This window comes from Dipodomys merriami, unplaced genomic scaffold (assembly GCF_024711535.1).
Source record: "Dipodomys merriami isolate MVZ:Mamm:240054 unplaced genomic scaffold, mDipMer1.0.p SCAF_102, whole genome shotgun sequence".
NCBI classification, from domain to species: Eukaryota; Metazoa; Chordata; class Mammalia; order Rodentia; family Heteromyidae; genus Dipodomys; species Dipodomys merriami.
Window position 1 is genome coordinate 2,764,503 of NW_027202294.1, and position 23,790 is coordinate 2,788,292.

General features: G+C 45.8%; 1 protein-coding gene across 2 annotated transcripts; it reads right to left on the bottom strand.

The window, feature by feature from the left end:
• Positions 1-637: 637 nt before the first annotated feature.
• Positions 638-23,777, bottom strand: Dpcd (deleted in primary ciliary dyskinesia homolog (mouse)). 2 transcript variants are annotated; one of them, XM_069994929.1, is made up of 6 exons: positions 23,658-23,777; positions 16,795-16,875; positions 9,117-9,241; positions 8,685-8,818; positions 1,290-1,392; positions 638-917 (listed from the first exon to the last, which is right to left on the bottom strand). In XM_069994929.1, exons 1-6 carry the CDS (start codon positions 23,719-23,721, stop codon positions 813-815), a joined length of 612 nt encoding a protein of 203 aa, XP_069851030.1. In that variant the 5' UTR covers positions 23,722-23,777; the 3' UTR covers positions 638-812. The 2 variants fall into 2 exon arrangements, with proteins under 2 accessions (XP_069851030.1, XP_069851031.1); XM_069994930.1 differs by lacking the exon at positions 16,795-16,875 and having other exon boundaries at positions 23,658-23,771.
• Between the last annotated feature and the right edge of the window lie 13 nt (positions 23,778-23,790).

The window sequence follows — 23,790 nt, forward strand, 5'->3', positions numbered from 1 at the left end:
ATGGAACATCAAATTCAAACTCAGGGTACTCATGTCAAGGATGGGACAAAACCAGCATCAAGGCTTTGTGTCCCCCAAAGAACAAAGTTTCTTTAGAAACTCCTCTAATGACCCTCTATCCCCCTTTTAGCTCTCTCTCTCTCTCTCGATCTTTTTTTTGGAGGCAGGAATGTTATCTGTGGTATGGTATGGACTGGGGACTATAGTAGGGTTCCAGGTTGCTAGGGTGCTAAGCTTCTGTCCATGCTGCTTATTCACTCTTCACGCCCTCTTGGCAATACTGTAACTCTTATTCTGGTTTATTACAATGGTTTAAAGAGCTCTGTGCTGTTTCTAAAGCACTTGGGTTTTTTTTGTTGTTGTTTTGTTTTTTTAAACTTCCCCTGTACCCATACCTACCTTAGGGAGTGTTTCCTGACCTACCCACAAAAGCCAAGCTAGCACAGGGCACCTCCATACCAGACCTCCTGAGGGTAGGCAGGCAGGTTGGCACCCTGCCTTGCTCTCTTCCTTTTAGGTGGAAGGCTTTATGTTGAAGGTCCCCAGGGAGTGCCATACCACCGGCCTCCCTAAGGAAACCCGTAAGACCCAGGAACAGGCAGCATACACAGATAAAACAAAAAAAACAGTCCATCTGCAATGGTCAGAATGACTTTACTCAGGAAACAAGACCATGAATAGGGGCTAGGAGTGCCCCACACCAGTCTGATGCACTCCACGTAGCTCCTAGGAAGCAGCTGCCCTGCTTCAGAAAGGCGCCAGCCTGGAGGTTTCACAGCATCTCCATACTAGAGGCAAAAGTTCAGGGCAAGCTACTGGGTCTTACAGTCCCCATCACTGCTATGGGCAGTCTTTACCTTCTTCAGCTCCTTCTGTAGCTCTGATTCTGCCACCATGACCTCCTTTGGCTTCTGGTACTGTGGATGGAACCAGGAAGAAGACATAATTCAGTACTACCCCCACCATCAACCTCCTCCATGCACACTCAAGCTCCTTCTTTTCCTTTTATTACATATGGGAAAACTGGTTGAATGATTTACTTAGGTGATGTGGCAGGATAGGACCAGAACCCCAACCTTGCCATTTCTACCACTTCTCTGTCTTCCTGCAGCTTTGAATTGTGTAACCTGGCTCTTCTCTGACCCCCACCCTGCTCTTCCTCAGCGGACTGGGGGACTGTTCTCCAGCATGCACTTCAGGGGATGGGCATGTTCAGGAGATGATGTGGACAGAGAAACAAGAAGAACTTATCCCCAGTGCAGCGGCTAAGTAGTCTTGGCAAATCTTACAGAGATGATCAGGGTGCAGTTGGCATGAGCAAAGCTCAGCAAGGAATCATCCAGAGGTAGCTGGAATCTGTCTAAGTCAGGAATGGAGAACTTCTTGTAGTACCTGTGGGGACACCAAAGGGCCATTGGGGCACCCAGCAAGCTGACCCAGGTGACCCCAATAGTTGGCTGCTAGGCTTGGCCACTAAGCTTTTAGAGTCCCCCCCCACACACACATACTCCCACTTTTCATACAGACAGAAACTAGTGAAAACAGCAGTGTTTTATTAAAATAACAGTTTTAGAGTTCAGTGCCCCTGGAAAGAAAAGGAAGTCAGCCTTTTGCCAGTTTAACAGAAGGAAAGCAGAGTCAGGTACAATTCTGTGATTACACCAGGGGCACAATGACTCACACGGCAAGGCTAGGGATTCCCTAAGGCAGGGAGAAGCTTCCTGGAAAACACAAAGAACTCAGGTAGCTTGGGATCCTCTGAACCTCAAGCCTCATTAAGGTCACTGGGAAATAGAAGAGGTGCCCTAAAGAGGGACAGGATAAAAACACTTTGGGCCTTGCCCAAAGCTGGGGATGAGATTTCCCCCAAAGGCTTTAGCTACCTTTTCCTTTTTTGGGTACCTCGCAAGGCCCTATTAATATGACTCTGCTTTCTAAGCTAAAGAAAAATATACTCACAAGGACAAATCTCCCTGGGAGAAGAAAGCATGTAATTTGTCACTGAAGCTGGATCTCAGGCTCTAGACTCCCTTTGCTGGCCTAGGGGACCCCCCCCTCCTCTTTCACACACCTGAGCTCACTTCTTTCAAAGTGTTTTTTTGTTTTTGGTGGGGGGGGGGTGGAAGTGGGGGTGAAGGGGGGTCATGGTGGTTCTCTTTAACTAAAAACCAGCCCATAACACCCAGACCATAACACATGTAACTGAAATTTTCAGGGACTCTGACCTTTGCCAAGAGGGCGCACAGGCTCCAAGGGGCAAAATGTCCTATATGATTTCTCCATAGTTGTCAGTGAAGTGTAAGGGAGGGTTAGAGCACACAAAAGACAGCACACTCAGCTCTAACAATGGTCCATTTGGCATCCTTCTAGGTGGAAGGATGGCCCCGGCCCTGGCAGGAGCTGCCAAACCTGTCACTTGGGCAAAGCCATCACTTTCTGCTCCAGAGGTTGTGTGGGCTGCAAAGGGAAACGCCTCTGGCAGGTACAAACAAACTCAAGTGAGGGGCCTGGAAAGGATGGGCTTTTAATACTTCAGAGGGGCCTGGCCCTTGTGGTGACAGCTACCTCAAGTCCACTTCAAAAGCCCCCGATGCCCTGGGGACTCGGGGAGATGACATCAATGCAGTACTTCTGCCCCCTGTCCTCCCAGCCCAAATCCCTAGGTTCAGCAGAGCCTCTGAGGCCCCTCCCCTCCCAGGTTCCCCACTCCCCACCAAGGTGCTGGGACCCAAGGCAGGAAAAGAATGTTTACTTAAAGGCTGACAGTTCAAAAGGAGTGGGGGCTGGGGGAACCTAATGGCATCGCAAGTTGCTTTCTTTTCCAAAGCTCTGCCCCAGGGAAAGGCGATCCATCTGCCTGCAACCCGGAGGAATGCCTGCCACATCCTCTTCCTAGCCAGCCACTGAGGGCTCTTCCTGGGGCCCTCGGTCTAGCTAGCAAAGGTGGCAGACACTGATAATAGGGGGAGTCAAAGGTTAAACAGCAGAGATTAGGTGAACACAAAGGCTTGTTAGGAAGTGTTAACATCTTCCTGGCAAATATACACAAAAAGCAAAACCAGGAGAGAAGCACTCCACCCACTCCCCTGGCTGGGCTAGTTTAGAAGGGGGAAAAAAAAATCTCAGGGCTTGGCCTCAAAGGCAACATCAGGATCTTAGAAAGAAAGCCTGAGGTGCCTGGCTTGCTAGACTCTGTCCTACACTTAGCCTAGGGAACCACAGCATCAAAAACCCAGAGGGTCAGCTTTGTTTGGGGTCTATTGTGATGGATTTAGTTTATTGGGAGAGGTCCTTGGAAGGCTCAAAGGAGGTAGGGGGCAGCCAACCCACTCTCTGGCTCTGTTCCCCAGCCTAGGGGGGTTACTACCACAACAGTCTGCACTTGACTTTCTTACCAACACTTGGACAAGAGAAGGGCCTCTGCTTTTGGAAAAATCTGAATGCTCAGTTTTAGGCATTAATGATGTCCTAGGGCTTGAAATGATTGTACTTTGTTGATTTTTTGTTTGCTTTTGAGAAAGGGTCTCACTATATACCCAGGCTGGTCTCAAACTCCCAATCCTCCAGCCTCAGCCTCCCAAGTACTGGAATTAGAGGCACCTCCATGCCCAGTTGTGTGAGTTGAGAATCTAAGGATGAAGAAGAAACAAGAACTATCCTTGTCTACACAGGCAGTTTTGGTTCCTATCAAAAGGCAAACTTTACAGCAGAGTAATTCCCAGGCTTTTGCAGGTGTTCAAAGGAAGAGAGACCTGACTTCCGCCATCCCCAGTTCCTGTTACTGTTAGTTGCAGGCACACTTTTTTTTTTTTTTTTCTGATGCTGAAGATTGAACCCAGGGCCTCTCTTCATGTTAAATACATGTGTAACCACTTAGCTAGATGCCAGTTCTCAGTTGGCCTGGAACTCAAGATCCTCCCTACCTTTCTTCCCAAATACTGGTATTACAGACATGAACCACATCCATCTAACCTTTCTTTTGCAACACTTGTTTTGTGCAAAGTACTACTCTAGACACATCAAAAAACAGCCTTCTCAGGTTGGATACTTACATTATACCGTTACAAAAGAAGAAACTGAAGCCGGGTGCTGGTGGCTCATGCCTGTAATCCTAGCTACTCAGGAGGATGATATCTGAGGATCATGGCTCAAAGCCAGCCTGGGCAGGAAAGTTCCTGAGACTATTATCTCCAATTAACCACCAGAAAACCCGAAGTGGTGCTGTGGCTCAAGTGGTAGAGTGCTGCTAGCCTTGAGCTGAAGAGTTGAGGGGCAGTGCCCAGGCCCAGAGGTCAAGCCCCACAACCAATCAAAAAAGAAAAAAAAGAAGAAGGAGAAGAAGAAGAGGAGGAGGAGGAGGAGAACGAGGGAAAAGAAGAGAAGAAGAGGAGGAGGAGGAGGAAGAAGAAAGAAGAAACTGAGGCAACGAACAGTTAGGTAGGTTGCCCCAATCACAAAGCTAGTACATGGAGAAGCCTTACTATAAGTAAGTTCCTCAAATCTCCTAACCTGTCCACTTCTGCATTCTTGCCATAAAGTAAAAGACTACCTGGTCTAGATTTCCTGCATCTGTTCAAGTAGGGGCAGATACTGATGAGGGGAGTTCAGACCCTTAGGCTCTTACCACCCAGCAGGTCCCCTGGACATTATCTAGCAATTGCTAGCCATCCTTTTTTTGAATGGCCAAAGTCTTCAAAAGGCAGTGGAAGCTGGACACTGATAGGTTCACACCTATAATCCTAGCTACTCAGGATGCTGAGCTCTGAGGATCAAGGTTCGCAGCAGGAAAGTGTGAGACTTTTATCTCCATTTAACTACCAAAAATCCCAAGTAGAGCTGTAGCTCAAGTAGCAAAGTGTGAGTCTTGAGCAGAAAAGGCTAAAGGACAGCACCCAGGCCGAGCTTGAGCCCCAGTACTGGTACACACACAAAAAGACAAGTGGAAGTAAATGCTTGTAGGGACTCCTGGCCCTGCCACTGTGGCCCTGGGGCAGGCTGTTTAACTTCTAGGCCTCAGTTTCTCCAAATTCTTTTCTCCTATGAAGACAGTGGAAGGGCTGCTGCAGACAGTCATGTAGGCCCCACCCTGTATCGCTATACCTTGCTTGGCAGGTGTTCAGAGAAGTTTCCAGCTGGTCCTTCCCTGAGATCAGCAGCAGGCAAATCTTAAAGCTCAAGTTGTGAGCAAACCAATCACCCTTACCTCAATAGCCCTTGATAGAGTCACATTGACATGCACACACTCAGGGTCTCAGTCTATTGAAAGGAATCCTGTTGAGTCCAAATGTCCTAAACTTATCTCACCACAGAATCCTTTGCCACAGTGATAGTATCATTGATGTCAAAATCAGCCAACCTCTTCAGATTCTACTTTCTTTCTCTCTCTCTCTCTCTCTCTCTCTCTCTCTCTCTCTCTCTCTCTCTCTCTCTCTCTCTTTCTTTTGTTGTTGTTGATCGTGAGGCCTGAACTCTGGGCCTGGCACTGTCCCTCAGCTCTTTAGCTCAAGGCTGGTGCTCTACCACTTGAGCCACAGTGCCACTTCCTGCTTTTTCTGCTTATATGGTACTGAGGAATCAAACCCAGGGCCTCATGCATGCAAGGCAAGCACTCTACCATTGAGCCACCTTCCCAGCCCCCAGATTCCATTTTCTAAGGAACCATTGAAGATCTGCTTCTGGTTAGCTATTACTTGGGATGTGTGTATGTGTCTGATGTCATCAAACAATCTGTGAGGTAGCTATAAGCATGTTCCCAACATAAAATGGGAAATCCAAGTACTATAGATGATACATGGCAGAGGCCAGATTTATGCCAATTATCTCCCCACTCCCTTCTTCCTACACAAACATTCTTGTTGGATCCAGATGTTACAACAGAATCCTGTCAAATACTTCCTTCCTTCCCTAATTCATCTTTCATTAATATCTGAGGACAAGGACACAGCACACTAGAATCAATTCCTTCAAGCAAAGTGGCCAACCCAGTTCTTCAGTGACAAGACAAGTTTAGAAAAAGCAACTCAGTGTGGCTTTGGTCAAGAACCAGGGTAGGCATGGTAGAAACCAGAGAAAAATGCAACAGTACAACAGACATTGCAGATACTTGGGAGAGAAGAAGGTACTTACCTCCTTTAGACAGATCAGTTCATCATGCTGACTTTCTTCAAATATTTTATACAACCATTAATATATAAGACCAAAAATAAAAATAAGGAGCTGGGTGCCAGTGGCTCACGCTTGTAATCCTAGCTACTCAAGAGGCTGAGATCTTAGAAATGAAGTTTGAAGCCAGCCTAGGCAGTCAAATCCACAAGACTCCTATCTGCAACCAAGCAGCAAAAGATCTGACCTAGAGGTATGACTCAAGTGGTAGTGTCAGCCATGAGCAGAAAAAGCCAAATGGGAACTCAAGTTCTAAGTTCAAATCCCAGTACAAACACATGGGCATATTCATACACACAAAAGAAAATATGGGGGCTATGGAAAGAGGGAGAAAAATGAAGGAGGGGGTAACAAGTTCAATGAGGAATGTTCTCACTACCTTATGTAACTGTAACCCCTCTACATCAACTTGACAATAATATTAAAATTAAAAAAAAGAAAATATGGATCCTTCCCACCTCTGGGTGATGTGATAATCAGGAAATCGATTTTTTAAGGTATCCTGAAAAAGCTAAACACTGCTAAAAAGAATAGCAGTTGAAGGTAGAAGGTGGAAATGCCACCAGGCTCCACTCTCAGGAAAGAGTTGCTCAAAGTTCTGGTTGGCTTCTAAGGCTTACCTCTTAAAAGAGGGACCTGCAGGACAGAAATAAACCAGGCTGGGACACTAAACCAGAGGTTGGCTCAATTTAGGCTCCAATGTGGGTACTAAAATTCTCCTTTCACAGCTGGGCACCAGTGGCTCATGTCTATAATCCTAATTATTCAGGAGGCTGAGATCTGAGGATCAAAGTTCCAAGCCAGTCCAAGCAGAAAAGTCCCTGGGAGACTCTCTATCTCCAATTAACCACTGAAAAACGAGAAGTGGTGCTATAGCTCAAGTAGGAGCTATAGCAGGGACAGCGCCCAGGCCAACAAATAAATAAATAATAAAATACTTCTTTCCCCTTCATGGAAAACCTTACCCTCTGGGGTAACACTTCTGTCGTGTGTGCATGCGTGTGTGTGTGTGTGTGTGTGTGTGTGTGTGTGTGGTGTGTGGTGTGTGTGTGTGTGTGTGTGTTTAAAGAGATACCTCCCCCTCCCCCTTGGGTACTGGAATGAGTCTCTAGACATGGAGCCCCAGGCTAACAGCGCCACCTATGGCTGGTAGCATTCAGGAGATGGGACCCAGAGGATCTGCCCGCAGATGAATTTTTTGGCGAGCTAGCTAGCCTTTCTTCTTTCAGTCCCTTGTAATCACATTTCTGCCTGATATCTGTATTCGACAGTGACCTCTGGGGGACAAACAGTAGGCAGCAGCCAGATCCACAAAGTGCTAAGCTGCAGATTCAAGTGCTATCGGAAGCACTTTTGTTCCCAGTTTGGACCCAGGGCCTCTTACGCCAGGGAATGCTTGCTGAAGTACGGAGTTTGTTTTCCTACAGGCAATTTCTCTGTTGTCTGAAATTGCTAAATTCCACTTTAGGCACTGACTCCTGTTAATGATGAGAACAATAACGGGGATAAACTGCCTCTTATCTGAGGGCTTCAATGTGCTTTACAAACGCAAACTCTTATTATTATGACTTTGTATTTATAGACAAGGCACACTGCAGGGGCCGCTGGTTGTATGTACAGCAATAACCCTGAAATTAATTCATTCATCTCCACCCTTTTCCCTGTCCCCTTAACCCTGCCAAAGTGAGGGGGTATGGAGGTCATAAGAGGAGGTCAGAACCCAGGGCTGCACTGGGGAGGCTCTGTTCCCTGTGAGCCCCATGGACCTGAGAAAAGAGGGAAGGAGAGACTAGAACACATGGACTGAGGAGAAGAGCAAGGAGGTAGGGCCTCCTGACTACACGTAAGACAGTGAAAGAATATAACCTTGGTTTTAGGCTTAGCACCCCATGAGACAGGCTGGATAAGCTTCATAGTTTGTGAATGGGTAACTCGAAAACCTCCCATCTCAATGCCCCAGACTGGAGTTGACCTGATATGTAATCCCACTGGCTCAGGATGAAATGGATTCATTTCTTCTCAGCCCCCACAACCTGCTATCCCACTAGCAGACAGAAAAGAGTAGTTGAGTAGTCCTTCTGAAACAGACTGCCAGAGACTTCCAGAGCACCTGCCCATTTTCCTTTAGTCCAGGGAGGGATCGGGGTTACTGCTGCCCATCCAGTGCTTTAAAACCCCTAACTCCCACCTCAGGCAGGTGTGCTTCCATGCTCTGCCTCCCTGCCAGCTCTGACAGTGATGTCACTAGGCTAAGTCCACCAAGGATCAGAGCCAACCAGGAAGTCAAGGTCTCAATATCCTTAGGACAGAATATCCAAGATCAAAGTTAATGTGCACATGATTCCCTCATACCCCCATTCATTCAACCAAGTCAATGACGCTGATTGCTTTATATAAGGGGCTGCAGAGCATGGAGGAAGTGCCTCCACCCTCAAGTACCCCTGGGGTTTGGTTCAGCCTGCCTTCCTCTGGGACCTGACCCCCATCCCACTCCTACACAAGCAGACTGCAGCGCTACTCACTTTTTGTTGGTGGTTTTGACAATGATGCAGCGCTCCTTGGGGGCCACGCAGACACTATACACATCTTTTGGGTAAGGAAGATTGCGAATCCGCCACTGAAAACTCATCTTGGTATCCTTGCGCATGAAGATAGGCTGCAGAAGGCAACTCCAACTCATGACTGGTCCTGGGAAGTTGTGGGAAGGGATGACTCCCACCCTCCCCAAAGTTCCACTTCAGGCAAGATGGTGGTCCTCAGCTCTTCTCCAAAACTCCCCTCTGAGGCCACCACTGTATGACACTCCAGGCCTGAGGGCTTCACCCTTTAGGCATTCACACAGACTGTGGCCAGGTAGGCACACTGGAGAAGGAGTTGAACAAGTAATACTCCCTGCCCTGAGAGGCATGAAGTCTCTCCCAGCCCCCACATGCCAGCACGACAGATGGACATACATTGGCATTGCTTTCCTTGATGAGCTCGGGCCCCAGGCTCCCTGCTCCTGGAGGTGCTGGCTCTCCCACTTCAAGCTGCCACTGGCCCAGGGCTCCCAGGGCACTTTTCATACGCCACTTTCTCACTGGGGAGAGAAGCAAGCAAGGTATTTATAGTGAAGAAAGGATTTCTGCTGTTTTCTACTGTGGCTCCAGCATGCCATCAGGTCATTGAAACAGGATACAAGCAAGAGCTTTGGTCTGTGTCCTCAGCCTTGTTCATCTGCAGGAACCATGCAACCTGTGAAATCTTCCTACAGCATTTCAGTATCTGACAACCTGCAAAGTCCCTCTCATGGATACCCAGACAAAAGGAACGGAAAGGAAGTTCTCAAAAGAGAGAAGGGGAATGCAAAACCCCTAAGGTGTGGCATCACGCAGGAAAAAAATGGAGGTTTGACAAATATTTCTCACAATGGGAAAATCTGGATTCCCCAAATGAAATTTAGATTCATTTTTCCCCTCTAAAAATGTGTAAAAAGGGGCTGGGAAGGTGGCTCAGTGGTAGAGCACTTGCCTTGCATGCATGAGGCCCTGGGTTCCATTCCTCAGCACCATATAAGCAAAAAGAAAAAAGCCGGAAGTGGTGCTGTGGCTCCAGTGGTAGAGCGCTAGCCTTGAGCTGAAGAGCTGAGGGACAGTGCCCAGGCCCAGAGTTCAGGCCCCATGACCGGACTCAAAAAACAAAACAAAACGTGTAAAAAATGAAGAGTGTGAAAACTGTTCAACAGGGTTGTATCATGATTTAGAAATTTGAAATATAAAATTCAAGCCAGGTGCTAGTGCTTCATACCTGTAATCCTAAACTACTCAGGAAGCTGAGATCTCTGAGGTTCAAAGCCAGCCCAGGCAGAAAAGTCCGTGAGACTCTTTTTTTTTTTTTTTTTTTGGTTGTGGGGCTTGAGCATTATCCCTCAGCTCTTCAGCTCAAGGCTAGCGCTCTACCACTTGAGCCACAGTGCCACTCCCGGTTTTCTGGTGGCTTACTGGAGATAGGAGTTTCACGGACTTCCTGCCCGGGCTGGCTTTGAACCGAGATCCTCAGATCTCAGCCTCCTGGGTAGCTAGGATTACAGGTGTGAGCCACCATGAGACTCTTATCTCCAATTAATCACCAGAAAACTGGAAGTGGCATGTGGCTCAAAGTGGTAGAGCATTAGCTTGGGGGTAAAAGCTCGGGGACAGTGCCTTGGACCTGAGTTCAAGCCCCAAGACTGATCCAAAGAAGAAAAAGAATAATATAAAATTCACTCTTTTCAGGTATACTTGGCTTAAAAAAAAATCTGAAAGCCAGGCACCAGTGGCTTACACCTGTAATCCTAGCTACTCAGGAGGCTGAGTTCTAAGGATCACGGTTCAAAGCCAGCCAGGGCAGGAAAGTACGTGAGACTCTTTATCTCCAATAAACCACCAGAAAACTGGGAGTGGTGCTGGCTCAAGTGGTAGAGCGCTAGCCTTGAGCTGAAGAGCTGAGGGACAGTGCCCAGGTGCAGAAATCATGAAATCATGGCCTAGAGATATAGTTGAATAGCAGAGCTCTTTTCTAGCATACATAAGACCAGATATCAATCTCCAGCACTGCCACAAATAAACAAATCTTACATAGATATTTTAAATTTCCCTATTGATGGAATAACCAGTGTGATTTATTTGGTAAAATGGAAATCATTTGCAACTTTATAATGTAAATAGCTAGTGGCTAGTCCCAGGAAGCCCCTGCCAGGATTTTCCTGATCGTCACTCAGCTCCATCCCAGTGGAGAACCTCTCAAGGCACCTTCAGTCCTTCCTATCCTGATGCATTTGGAACCCCTGAAACTGACATCTTAGGGTGTCCTTAAATAAGCACCAACCCTGCTGAAGACCACTAGCCTCCAGGAGCTATCTCAAGAAGCTGACCAGCTGGGAAAGTACCTAGTGTGCTGCAGTGGGTACTTCCAAGTGTGTCTTCTTTTTAGGGAGGAAGGAGGTGGGCATGGTGACGTGGCTCCAGTGAGATCCTCAGTGGCATGTGCCCTCAGTACACGTGCCAACCCTGCACACCCTTGCTGCTGTAAGGCAGGCATGTGAGCCAAGCACAAAGCATGCTGTAAAATTAGAATTTTCCCTTGAATATGTGCTTTTATAAGGTCTGCTGCATTCTGCAGTGTGATTTTATTACATCTTAGGGCCAAAAATTCCCCCGAGAAACACATTTCCAAGTTTATAATGAAAATTAATAAGGAAGAGTAAAACTTGGAAATATGCTTTATAGGCAACTTTTTTCCCCCACAAATACTTTCTTAAGTGAATGATCTGTGACCAGAAGTACATTCAAGTCTTTTTACTATAATACCTTACTTAACTGGAAGACAGTCTTTTGAGGGCCTGTCATAGTCACAAACTCAGAAGTGACAAATATCTGAGCAGCAGCTCATCATAACAAGAGCATGTACCCTGCTCTGTACTTTAAGAACAGATAACTCCCTGTTCCTTGTCAATCCATACATAAAATGCTGTGTATACCGAGGATCTAGCTCAGTGGTAGAGCCTATATCTAACATTGTGAGGCCATGGTTTGATACCAGTCACCACAGGGGAGAGGAAAAAAAAGTATGTGTCCAGTAAATAAGGCAGGACATTATTGTTTCCCCCAGGTATACTGACAATAGGATCCAGACAGCTCACATGGAAGGGCAGAATTACAAAAGTACTTAGGACTACTTAATGCAAGGGCAAACAAGTAGCCCTAATCACAAGTCACTGCTATATGACAGAATTTAATCACGCATTTTAAGGGTGGAAGTTCCTTTAGAATATGTCTAGTTCAATGTCTGTATCTTAAAATAAAAGACAGCATTTTTGGGCTGGGAAGGTGGCTCAGTGGTAGAGCGTTTGCCTTGCATGCCTGAGGCCCTGGGTTCAATTCCTCAGCACCACATAAGCAAAAAAGAAAAAAGCCGGAAGTGACGCTGTGGCTCAAGTGGTAGAGCGCTAGCCTTGAGCTGAAGAGCTGAGGGACAGCGCCCAGGCCCAGAGTTCAGGCCCCACGACCGGACCCAAAAAAAAAAAAGACAGCATTTTTCCCCTGTGTTTTTGCTGTTAACCATTGCTACTACTTACTAGGGGACAGAAATTAATTTGCAAAAAAAAAATAGTTTAAATTCAGGTCTCTTGCAAAGTATGATGGGGCATGCCTAGCACTTGGGAGGCAGAGGATCACTGAGTTAAAGGCCAGCCTGGCCTATACAGCAAGACTCTGTCTCAAAATAAACAAGCCAGAAGCTGGTAGGTAGCTCATACCTGTAATCATAGCCAATCAGGAGGGTGAAATCTGAGGATTGTGGTTTGAAGCCAGAATAGTCTGTCTGTGAGACTCATATCCAATTAACCAGAAAAAGCCAGAGGAGTAGAGATAGAGAGTACCTCAAGAGGTAGAGTACCAGCCTTCAGTAAAAAAGCTAAGGGAAAATGTGAGGCCCCGAGTTCAAACCCCTGTACTGAAACCAAAAGAAGAAGAGGAGGAGGAGGAGGAGGAGGAGGAGGAGGAGGAGGAGGAGGAGGAGGAGGAGGAGGAGGAGAAGGAGGAGGAGGAGGAAAAGAAAAAACAAACAACAAAATTAACGTATTCTAACCACCCAAACCAGACAAGTGAATCAGCAATAAGAGGTTAAACTATTATGTAAAGTGTCCAATTATATAGTATTTAGAAAGGTTTCTTTCAGTAGCACTGTTTCCTTTTGGCCTCTAAATGATAAGCTTTGGTTATCAAAAAGAGTAATTGAGGAATATCTAGCTAGCTGGAGCTACAGAAGTGGAGAAGTGAGAGAGCTCTTTAAACATTGGCCATGTTAAACAGGTATCCCAAGGTGCATTACCAATAGCTACCCCAGCATTTCCTAGCCACGCTTCTACTCCAAGGAGTGCCGCGTTCTCCACTGAAATATTCCCAAGAAGGACTCAGAACCCTCCTCTCTGCTTCTTACCTTGAAAGCCACATGGGTCACAGGAGCTTGGCGCCGCTCTCGGCTGCCTCACTTTATTATCATCTTTTTTTTTTTTTTAAACCCCTTGGGAATTCAATTCTTCATTGGCCTGCAATGCCACCGTCAGCAGCAATATCTAATACACAATTTGGATGAAGTTCCTTACTTTTCCCAAGCATGTGGGTATGAGCACACATGTGCAAAGACATACTTTGTTTTTCTTGTCCCTGTCTTTGTTCCTGTACTCAAGGACAGCTCCCGCGGCAACAGAAGACTGTTTCCACCTGCTGTCACTCTGATTTGATTATATGGTAAACCCAAACTGGAGTGTGTAAGGCAGCTCCCTGGGAGGCTGCCATCTCTCCCTGCCTGAGCCAGAGCCAGTCCTTGGAAAGGAGACTTTCAATGACCCTGTAAAGGGTCTGACGGGGAATATATGAAGGAAGCAGCGCCTAGGGGCTTTTTCCTAAGTCAGCAGGAAGCAAGCTGATGTCCCAGACTGTTGAAAGAGGCCCCATCTTTCAGGTGGGCTGGAAAGTAGAGGTCCTAAAGGCCTCTTTCCCCAAAGCTCTAAGGTCTGGCCCACTTCCAATGTGGATAATTACATTCCCCTTTCCTAAATACTCCCTGCAGCTTAAACTGGATGCAGGATTCTTCTTTTCTGCCCTAAAACACTGCAACATTGCTATGTGGCTATTAAACAGCTGCCGTGGCCCATCCCTGAGGAGGCTGAAGGGAATCGAGTGGGTCATTTATAAAGCCGCTCAAGTGCCTGGGGATGAAAGTGCTCAATATCCTCCAAATGCGGTCTGCGGTGGTTAGGCTGGCGGTCAAATACCAAAGCAGATTAAGCGGTAATCCGAATGTAATCGCTGGGGGATGGCCTGCCCTTCAGCCTCTGCCCCCCTGGACATGCTGTGTTCTTCTGGGGCTGGTTTGATGTTCCGATCATTGTTACGGGGCCCTTCAGTTTTTTCCTCTATGAATACATACAGCATTCGTTGTGGGGGGTGGGAATGAATAGCCCTTCAGAGGGTAGAAAAAAGATGACACTAACATGCTTATTAACACTGACTGGAGAACTCTGTCCCAGACAGATGCACACCTCTTAGCAATTCTTCCTCTGTAAATTATGTGGAGCTTTTCTAACACAAAACCAGTTTGACCAATTATCAAATTTGGGTATTAGTTAGAAAAATGGAACCGATTTGTACTTTCTGCCACAAAACTCATGACCTTATTTTACTTCATAATATGCACAGGCAAAAGCCAGCTTGGCTCAGGTCCTTGGGGTTATTTATGCTCAAAATTAATAGCCCAGCACAGAGACATGCGCCTGATGTCCTGGCTTCTTGGGAAACTGAAGCAGGAGGGCTGCTTGAGCCCAGGACTTTGAAGCCAGCCTGAGCAACATAGCAAGACCCTGTCTCAAAAAAGAATTTATAATGAGCAGTATTTTTGCAAGAACAGCTGGGGGGGGGGAGAAAAAGAAGTAAGAAAAGGATATGCTATTATGCTCAGGCTGAAGCTCAGTGGCTAAAGTGGGGTATTCCTTGCTGCCCATCAGTCCTCATTAAGATTATTCTGAAGAAAGAAAAAATTAGTAAGAAAGAAAGAGTATTCTCAACTCTTAACACTACGTTCTTGTATGCTAAAGTACAAGCTCCTTAGTAGGACAGAACTAAACTTACATTGTGGTTCAGATACAAACCAGCCATGTAACTCTGAACAAGGGACCTAACTTCCTTAAGCTTCTGATTTTTTTCAATTCTAAAATGGAGGCAACGATACTTAAGGCTTTAATGAAGACAACTGTATGAGAAAATACATGCCAAACATTTGACATGGAGCCCCATCAGAGAAGGGTGCTAATGTCATTATTAGGTAAATTTTAGCCAACTGGTGCTCCCTTACCAACAGTGTCCTCCTCCACTTCAGCTGTTAAGCAAAAGGAATTTTTTTTTTTTTTTGGTCGGTCGTGGGGCTTGAACTCTGGGCTTGGGCGCTGTCCCTCAGCTCTTCAGCTCAAGGCTAGCACTCTACCGCTTAAGCCACAGCGCCACTTCCGGTTTTCTAGTGGTTTTATTGGAGATAAGAGTCTCACGGCCTTTGCTGCCCGGGCTGGCTTTGAACCGCAATCTTCAGATCTCAGCCTCTTGAGTAGCTAGGATTACAGGAGTGAGCCACCAGCGCCCTGCTAAGCAAAAGGAATTTGAAAGCCATGATTTATCCCCAGGCACCACTGGAAGAAGTGACAGTTAGTGTGGGATACTGGGTTATAGAGTTCTATAAATGAGGGAACCTGGACTTACTTTTCATATTAGTTTCATGTCCAAGCACAACAAAGAGGAGAGAGAGAGAGAGAGAGAAAGAGAGAGAGAGAGAGAGAGAGAGTGTGTGTGTGTGTGTGCACCTTCTTTGCTCTGTGTGGAGAAGAGAGGCGGCACTTGAGGCTGTGGCGTGGAGTTACAACCAGACTAGCTGGGCTGCGGTAGTGGTTAGCTCACGTGACCTCTGCTTTCATAAGTTCTCCCCTGTTAGGCATTCCAAGGCTGTCACCCCCTGGGAACACTATAAATTACAAAGCATTGTGAGAATATTACTACTGTATTGGTTTCTACCAAATCAGTGTCATATGCTAAACACATCAAGATTTTTAATAGCACCAGACTAAACCAATTGGGAACAGAGCCCAAGCAGCTCATAATAAGAAGGGATCAACACTTCACTCTGCAACTGAACATGCGCAGGACACACATTTTGAGACTGGAGACTAAGAGAATGCAAACCAGTATAATCCATGTTGTCGGTTCTAGACATTTATGAGCTGTCAGAAAGAGGGAAAACGAAATTCCCTCACCAATACTACCTGTCGATCAGGCCCAGGAAGAAATTAAAGTCAAGAATAATGGCAAGAAAATACCCCAGCCCATGATTCCATCACTGAACTTAGCATTTCTGGTGGAACTTAATAAAGAGACCAACTCCCTCTGCTGACAGCCTTAGGCCCCAGGTCACAGAGCCAGTCATCCAGCTCTAGGAAGTCAGTTAATGCTGATGCCCATACCTGGGAACAGAGAATGGACAAATCAAAGAATTCCCAGAAACCTGAGCTGGAGCCCCTCTATTCATGAGCCTATTTTTTTAGGAAAAACCTGGAAGAATAAAAATGGCAATGATGCAAAGTCACCATTTCTATCCCCTTTGATTCATTCAGTCTTATTTAACAGTATTGCCTTGAAGGCAAGATCAGAAACTGCTGCCTGTGATGCTTGCTTGACTCAGATGTGGCCTCACAAAGCAAAAGAACAAAGTAAAAAAACCACAGTGAAAGCCCGCGCTTGCCCTACTCAGATACAAGGCCCACTTCAATGCCACTTTCTTCAGGAAGGTGTTTTTTGTTTTTTGGGTATTTTTTCCCAACTGTTTCTCTACATCCCCACTCCCAGCTTAGAAGAATCACTCACCCCATCATTTATCTGAGAGCTGGAATTTACTGGTCAAAAGAACTCCAACATTGTCTAGGCAATGCTCAGGAACAATAATGTCCATAGGCCTCAAGTCTCCTCCAGTTATCACCTCAGTGCTGGGCTCCTCCTCTAAGCCTAGGAGCATTCAACTGGGCCTAGATCAGCCCATGTATTTCTAGGGCTCCACCGAGAGCCTGTAACTTACCTAGTAGTTCACTTGTCTTCTCATCATATTCTTCAGCCATTTCCTTCCCATCTGGGAACAAATAGTGCACCTTCCTTCTCCCTATGCACAAAAGCAGAGAGCACCTTACCTCAAAGCCTCCCTTTGTTTTGTTCCCTATACATCAAGGGTCAGACCCAGAAAACTCCCAGAAGCCCTGGGAGTACTGAGAAATCTTGCCAATCTTCCACAGACTCTTTACCAATTATCACCCACTATTGCTTTAAAGCACATCCTGGGATTCACTTTTTTCTCTGAAAGGCTTTTGCTCTACTGTTTCCTCCACAGCACCATACTTCTTCCCAACTGTGGAACTCTTCCTTATCCTGGACAATCCAGCTTCCACTAGGAAGTCTTCTTTAATTATATCTCTAGCCACCTGAGCAGAAATAATCACTTCCTAATCTGCACCTCTCTTATTTGCATATCACAGTAGAGGATTTATCAAATTCTATCACGGCACTTAAAAGCATCTGATATAAATATGAATGAGGAGGTGAATTTCCCAACTGCAACCTTCCTCCAGCTTTGCTATCACTGCCTTCTTCCACCCATCCCTAAGCCATTCCTGACATGAAACCACAGGATGGTATCCTCATTGCATTCTCTTCCAGACACACACTTTGGCTATGATTTTACATCTATTTGTGTGATTCTTTGATAACTGCTATCTCTTCTGGATAGGAAGGGTTTTATCCCTGTACCTGTTCATTTCCCTCAAACCAAGTGTGCATTGCCAACAATTGGGAGTTCAACCAAATACTGACTGAAAGAATAAACAAACACTGATTCATCCAGTAAAAGAAAAGAGCTCAAAGGAGTCTCCTAGCCCAGTTTCTCTACCCATAAGGCATAGTCATGAACATTTGCTTAGAAGTGATTATGTAAGCCGGGCGCTGGTGGCTCACGCCTGTAATCCTAGCTACTCAGGAGGCTGAGATCTGAGGATCGCGGTTCAAAGCCAGCCCGGGCAGGAGAGACCGTGAGACTCCTATCTCCAATAAACCACCAGAAAAACCGGAAGTGGCGCTGTAGCTCAAGTGGTAGAGCACTGGCCTTGAGCTGAAGAGCTGAGGGACAGCGCCCAGGCCCAGAGTTCAAGCCCCACGACCGACAAAAAAAAAAAAAAAAAAAAAAAAAGAAGTGATTATGTAATTTCTTCTATTTACAGACAGGTAAGTAGGTAGACGTGGATTCCTCAGACCGATAAAAGGGTGTTTACATGCCGTGGATACATTCTACTACATGAGCTTCAATAATAAGGGGGATCAAGTGGTACAGCTCTTGTCTCTGAGGTGAGGCACTAGGGATTTGGTACAGTACCAACAAAAATAAATCAGAGTCTTAGAGTAGGGAATCCCTGTCTAATTCACTCTTCTGGGACAGTCCTCTTAAACCATTCCTAATTTGTATTTCAGGGAAACTCATCTCCAAATTTACATGGCCTTTCAGCAGACGCTTGGTTCTAGCAGCCTTTATCATTTGGAGACCTGCAGGGGCCTAAGAGGTTCCCCTGTCAGGAGAGGGGTACAAGATGTTGCCTGTGAAGAGCTGCAGGTATCTAGCCTTACTGTCTTCCCTTTGCATCTGGCCTTGGGCTCAGGAAAAGGATACAGCACTTACTAACAACAAGGAACTTTACATGTCTTACTGAATTTAATTCTCACAATAATCTTTTTTTTTTGTCGGTTGTGGGGTCTGAACTCTGGACCTGGGTGCTGTCCCTCAGCTCTTCGCTCAAGGCTAGCGCTCTACCACTTGAGCCACAGTACCACTTCCGGCTTTTTCTGCTTATGTGGTGCTGATGAATCAAACCCAGGGCCTCATGCATGCAAGGCAATCACTTTACCACTCTACTACCTTACCAGCCCTCACACTAATCTTTTTTTTTTTTTTTGGTCCGGTTGTGGGGCCTGAACTCTGGGCCTGAGCACTGTCCCTCAGCTCTTCAGCTCAAGGCCAGTGCTCTACCACTTGAGCCACAGCGCCACTTCCGGCTTTTTTCTTTTTTCTTATGTGGTGCTGAGGAATTGAACCCAGGGCCTCAGGCATGCAAGGCAAGCGCTCTACCACTGAGCCAACTTCCCAGCCCCTTCACACTAATCTTATATGTCCCATTATTTATACTTCAAAGATGAGGAAACAGGTTTAAAGATCATACAACTTGCCCAAGCTTATAAGGCTACTCAGTAACAGATGGAGCTTAAACTCATCTGAGGCCAAAGTCCATTCTTGAAGTTCAAGCTCCAGTAAGTAAAATGGGATAACTTGGATGGTTTCAAACATTTGTAAGAGCTGCATGCCAGTGGCTCTTGCCTGTAATCCTAGCTATTCAGGATGCTTAGATCTGAGGATCACAGTTCAAAGTCAGCCCGGGCAGGAAAGTCCCTGAGACTCTTACCTCCAATTAACCACCAGAAAACTGGAAGTGGTGCTGAGTCTCAAGGGGGTAGAATACTAGCCTTGAGTGAAAAAGAGCTCAAGAACAGCACCCAGGTTCTGAGTTCAAGCCCCAAGATTGACCAAAAAAAAAGGGGGGGGCTGGTAATTTGGCTTAGTGGTAGAGTGCTTGCCTAGCATACATGAAGCCCTGGATTTGATTCCTCAGTACTACAACAGAAAAAGCTGGAAGTGGCGCTGTGGCTCGGGAAGTAGAATACTAGTCTTGAGCAAAAGAAGGTCCCGGACAGTGGCCAGACCCTGAGTTCAGGTCCCTGACTGGCAAAAATGTTAAAAAGCAAATTATAAGGTGGAATACTGTTCTAAAATTTTAATTGGACACATTTCTAGTGATTACCATTTTATGCTTCACATCCTCCAGAGGCAAATCTGCAGGTGGTTTTGACAAGGCATACCCACATGATTGTTCATGTATTAGTTTTTGGTTTGAGGGGGAAAAAAAACCCAACCTAAAACCTATCATTGTAATTTTTTTTGTTTGGTCAATTGTGGGGCCTGAACTCTGGGCCTGGGCACTCTCCATGTGCTCTTCAGCTCAAGATTCGTGCTCTACCACTTGAGCCACAGCGCCACTTCCTGCTTTTTCTGCTTATGTGGTGCTGAGGAATGGAACCCAGGGCCTCATGCATGCAGGCAAGCACTCTACCACTCAGCCACCTTCCCAGCCCTACTGTTATAATTTTGTGATACTCCAATCAATAAACTTAACATAACCTTGGCTATGAACTATTTGTTTAAATATTGTCCTGTGACTAAAGGTAGTAAACAGGTATTTGTATGCTCATGTTCAAAGCAGCATTATTTATAATAGTCATTCCAAGTGTCCACCAACAAATTATGAAAATGTGGGGGAGGGGTGTTGGTAAAAACACACATACATTATGGGATATTATTCAACTTTAAAGGAAATTCTGACACATAATATACCATGGCTGAACTCTGAAGACATTAAGCCATATGAAATAAGCCAGTCCTCTAGCATGGTAGCTCAAGGCAGATTAGATTTAGAAGAATGCAATTCAAAGCCACTCTAGACAAAAAGTATAACAAGACTCTTATCTCAACAAAAAAGCTGGGCATGGTGGTGTGTACCTGTGATACCAACCACATATGTAGGAATAAGTAGAAGAATCATGGTCTGAGCAAAAACCTCAAGATCCTATCTGGAAAAAAAATGACTAAAGCACAAAGGGCTGGTGGCATGGCTCAAGTGATAATGTGCTTGCCTAGCAAGTGTGAAGCCCTACACCCTAGTATCAAAAAAAAAAAAAAACTCAAATATTTTATTATTCCCATTAAGTAAGATTTCTAGATTGCTTAAATTCATGAGAAAATGCCAGGTCCTGTTGGCTTACACTTGTAACCCTAGCTACTCAAGAGGCTGAGATTTGAGGATTAGAGTTCAAAGCCAGCCTGAGCAGGAAAGTCTGGGAGACTCTTATCTCCAATTAATCTCCAGAAAATTAAAGCGGTGCTGTGGCTCAAAGTGGCAGAGCACTGGCCTTGAGTGAAAAAGCTCAGGGACAGTGCTCAAACCCTAAGTTCAAGTCCCACAATCAACAGGGGCAAAAAATATCATAAGAGACAGAAAATAGAATGGTGGTTGCCAGAGGCTGGGGGGAGAACAGAATGAGGTGTTTAATGGGCCTAGAGTTTCAGTTGAGGAAGGTGAAAAGGTTCTGGAGATGGATGGTGGTAATGGTTGTAAAACAATGTGAATATAGTCAATTCTACTAAACTGTACAGTTTAAAATGGTTAAAATGATAGAAACTAGTGCCTCACTTCTGTAATCTAGGCTTCTTAAGAGGCTGGGATCTGCCAGCCCAGAAACAAAAGTTTGGGAGAGCCGGGTGCTGGTGGCTCACACCTGTAATCCTAGCTACTCAGGAGGCTGAGATCTGAGGATCACGGTTCAAAGCCAGGCTGGGCAGGAAAGTCCGTGAAACTCTTATCTCCAATAAAACCACAGAAAACCGGAAGCAGAGCTGTAGCTCAAGTGGTAGAGCGCTAGCCTTGAGCTGAAGAGCTGAGGGACAGTGTGCCCAGGCTCAGAGTTCAAGCCCCACGACCAAAAAAAAAAAAAAAAAAAAAAGTTTGGGAGACTCTTATCTCTAATTAACCACCAAAAAGTCATAAATGGAGCTGTAGCTCAAGTGGTAGAGCACTAGCCTTGAGCATACATGCTCAGGAACAGCACACAGGCCTAAGTACAAACCCTAGGACCAGCATACACAACACAAAAAAGGCTGGATTAGAAGTGTTAAGTGGTAGAGAGACAACTGTGAGTAAAATGACAAACAAGAGTCCAAAGCTGCTGTGTTCAAGCCCCAGTCCAAGCTCAAAAAATTTTCTTGAGCTGGGAATATGGCTTAATGGTAGAGTGCTTCCCTCACATGCATGAAGCCTCAGTACCATACTCACAGAAAAAGCTGGAAGGAGTGCTATGGATCAAGTGGTAGAGTCTTTTTTTTTTTTTTTTTTTTTTTTGGGTCCAGTCATGGGGCCTGAACTCTGGGCCTGGGCGCTGTCCCTCAGCTCTTCAGCTCAAGGCTAGCGCTACAAGTGGTAGAGTCTTGAGCAAAAGAAGCTCAGGAACAGGACCTAGGCCCTGATTTCAGGCCCCAGGACTGGCCAAAAAAATTAAACTTCATTGTATATAATTTTTAACCACAACAAAAACAAATGCCACTGTTGTATAATATCCAAAATCCTTGGACTAGCAAAAAGAGGTCAAAGTAAGCACTAAATGATCTGCAATTTCTCTTCATTTTCCACCACTTCTTTTTGCTCCTTGAGAAAGGGGACCCTTTTATTCACCATTATATCCTAGCACCTAGTGAAATACCTGACATGATGTAGGTGGTTTGTTATCATTGACTGGGTGAATGTATATATATTTTTTTGGGGGGTCCAGTCGTGGGGCCTGAACTCTGGGCCTGGGTGCTGTCCCTCAGCTCTTCTGCTCAAGACTAGTGCTCTACCACTGGAGCCACAGTGCCACTTCCAGCTTTTTTCTTTTTGCTTATGTGGTGCTGAGGAATCAAACCCAGGGCCTCATGCATGCAAGGCAAGTGCTCTACCACTGAGCCACCTTCCCAGCCCTGGGTGAATATTTTCATACCATTAGTTTTGTTACTACTGAAATAACCAGTCCTATACTTTCACACCTCCATGCCTTTATCCATTCCTCATAGCTAACTCTAATTTTTTTCTTTTTCTGTATAGCAAACACTTGTTAATTCCTTAAGATCCGGAAATACCACCTCATCAGTTAGGTCTTCCTCCAAAGAGACAGTCATTTCTACCTACATGCTCTCATGTCATTTTATATACAAGAGTCCAATTTCATCTGACACGTGCTATTATATATTTACATGTCTTTTTCCTGAACACTTTATGAACTCCTGACAGAATAATTCTTTTTCTAATTGCTGTAGGCAGAGCTTGGGACCCAGGGAAAAGCCTCCTTAAATACTGTATTTAGAAACAAATGAGCAGCTGACTTTAATTTCCATAAACTCCAGGATTCCCTGCTGACCTCTACTTGTGGATATGAGTCCCACAGTTAGTTTTAATGCCTCAGAAACTCAGACCTAATTCACTTTGGCTGCCAAGAGGGTCCAGGGAAGAACCTAAAAGCACAAGGGACCCTATGCTGAACAATTCTAGTGTGGAACCATGCTGGATTGCACACCCCTGTGCCCACCCTTAGCCCTTGTTCTGCCTTCTACAAAGACACTGAATACATATAGAGATTCACTTTACAAAAACATAGGGCAGGAGAGATAACAGTGGTAGACAACCCACTTCATGTTATAATGAGGAAAATGAGATACAAACAAGTGAAGGGGCTAACTGGAGAGTCCATGGTGAATTAATAGCAGGGTGGGACTATAACCCAGTAGTCCTGTAACACCAGGCTGCCATGGGCAGCAGAACTCCCAGATTAAGGTCCATGGGATCGCAGGTCAAGACTCAAATGTACCACTAACTGAGATGAGAAATCTTTGCCAGAAGAGCCAATGAGAACCGAGTGGGGACGAGGTGGTCATGGTTTTCCCCAGCTGGTCTGTAACTTAAGTCAGTAAAATGGGGCGGGACACCAGTGAGGAGCAAGTGTTATCATACATGTGAAAAGCAGTATTTACTAGCAACAAAACTCAGAAGGGGCCGAAGTAGTGTAGGGAAAACAAGTGGGTGCCCGGTGACATCCCGTCATCTCTCTGGGCCTCAGTTTCCTCATCTGCAAAAGCAGAAGAAACCCGACTGGCTGATAGCTGAGGTCCTTCCAGCTTTACTGACCTAGACTCTGAGGTCCCTCCTGGGGCCAGAGGGCCGGACCCTGGAGGGAAAGGACGAAGGAGCTCGCGGGGGGCTCAATTACCGTCCTGCAGCAGCGCAGTCTTCTCCGCAGCCCGCAGGCTCTCCAACCAGCCGGTCACCGCCATCTTCCCTTCACTCAACAGCGTGCCTGGCTGCTGCCATGGCAACTCTTCCGCCGATGGGTCACTTCCGGT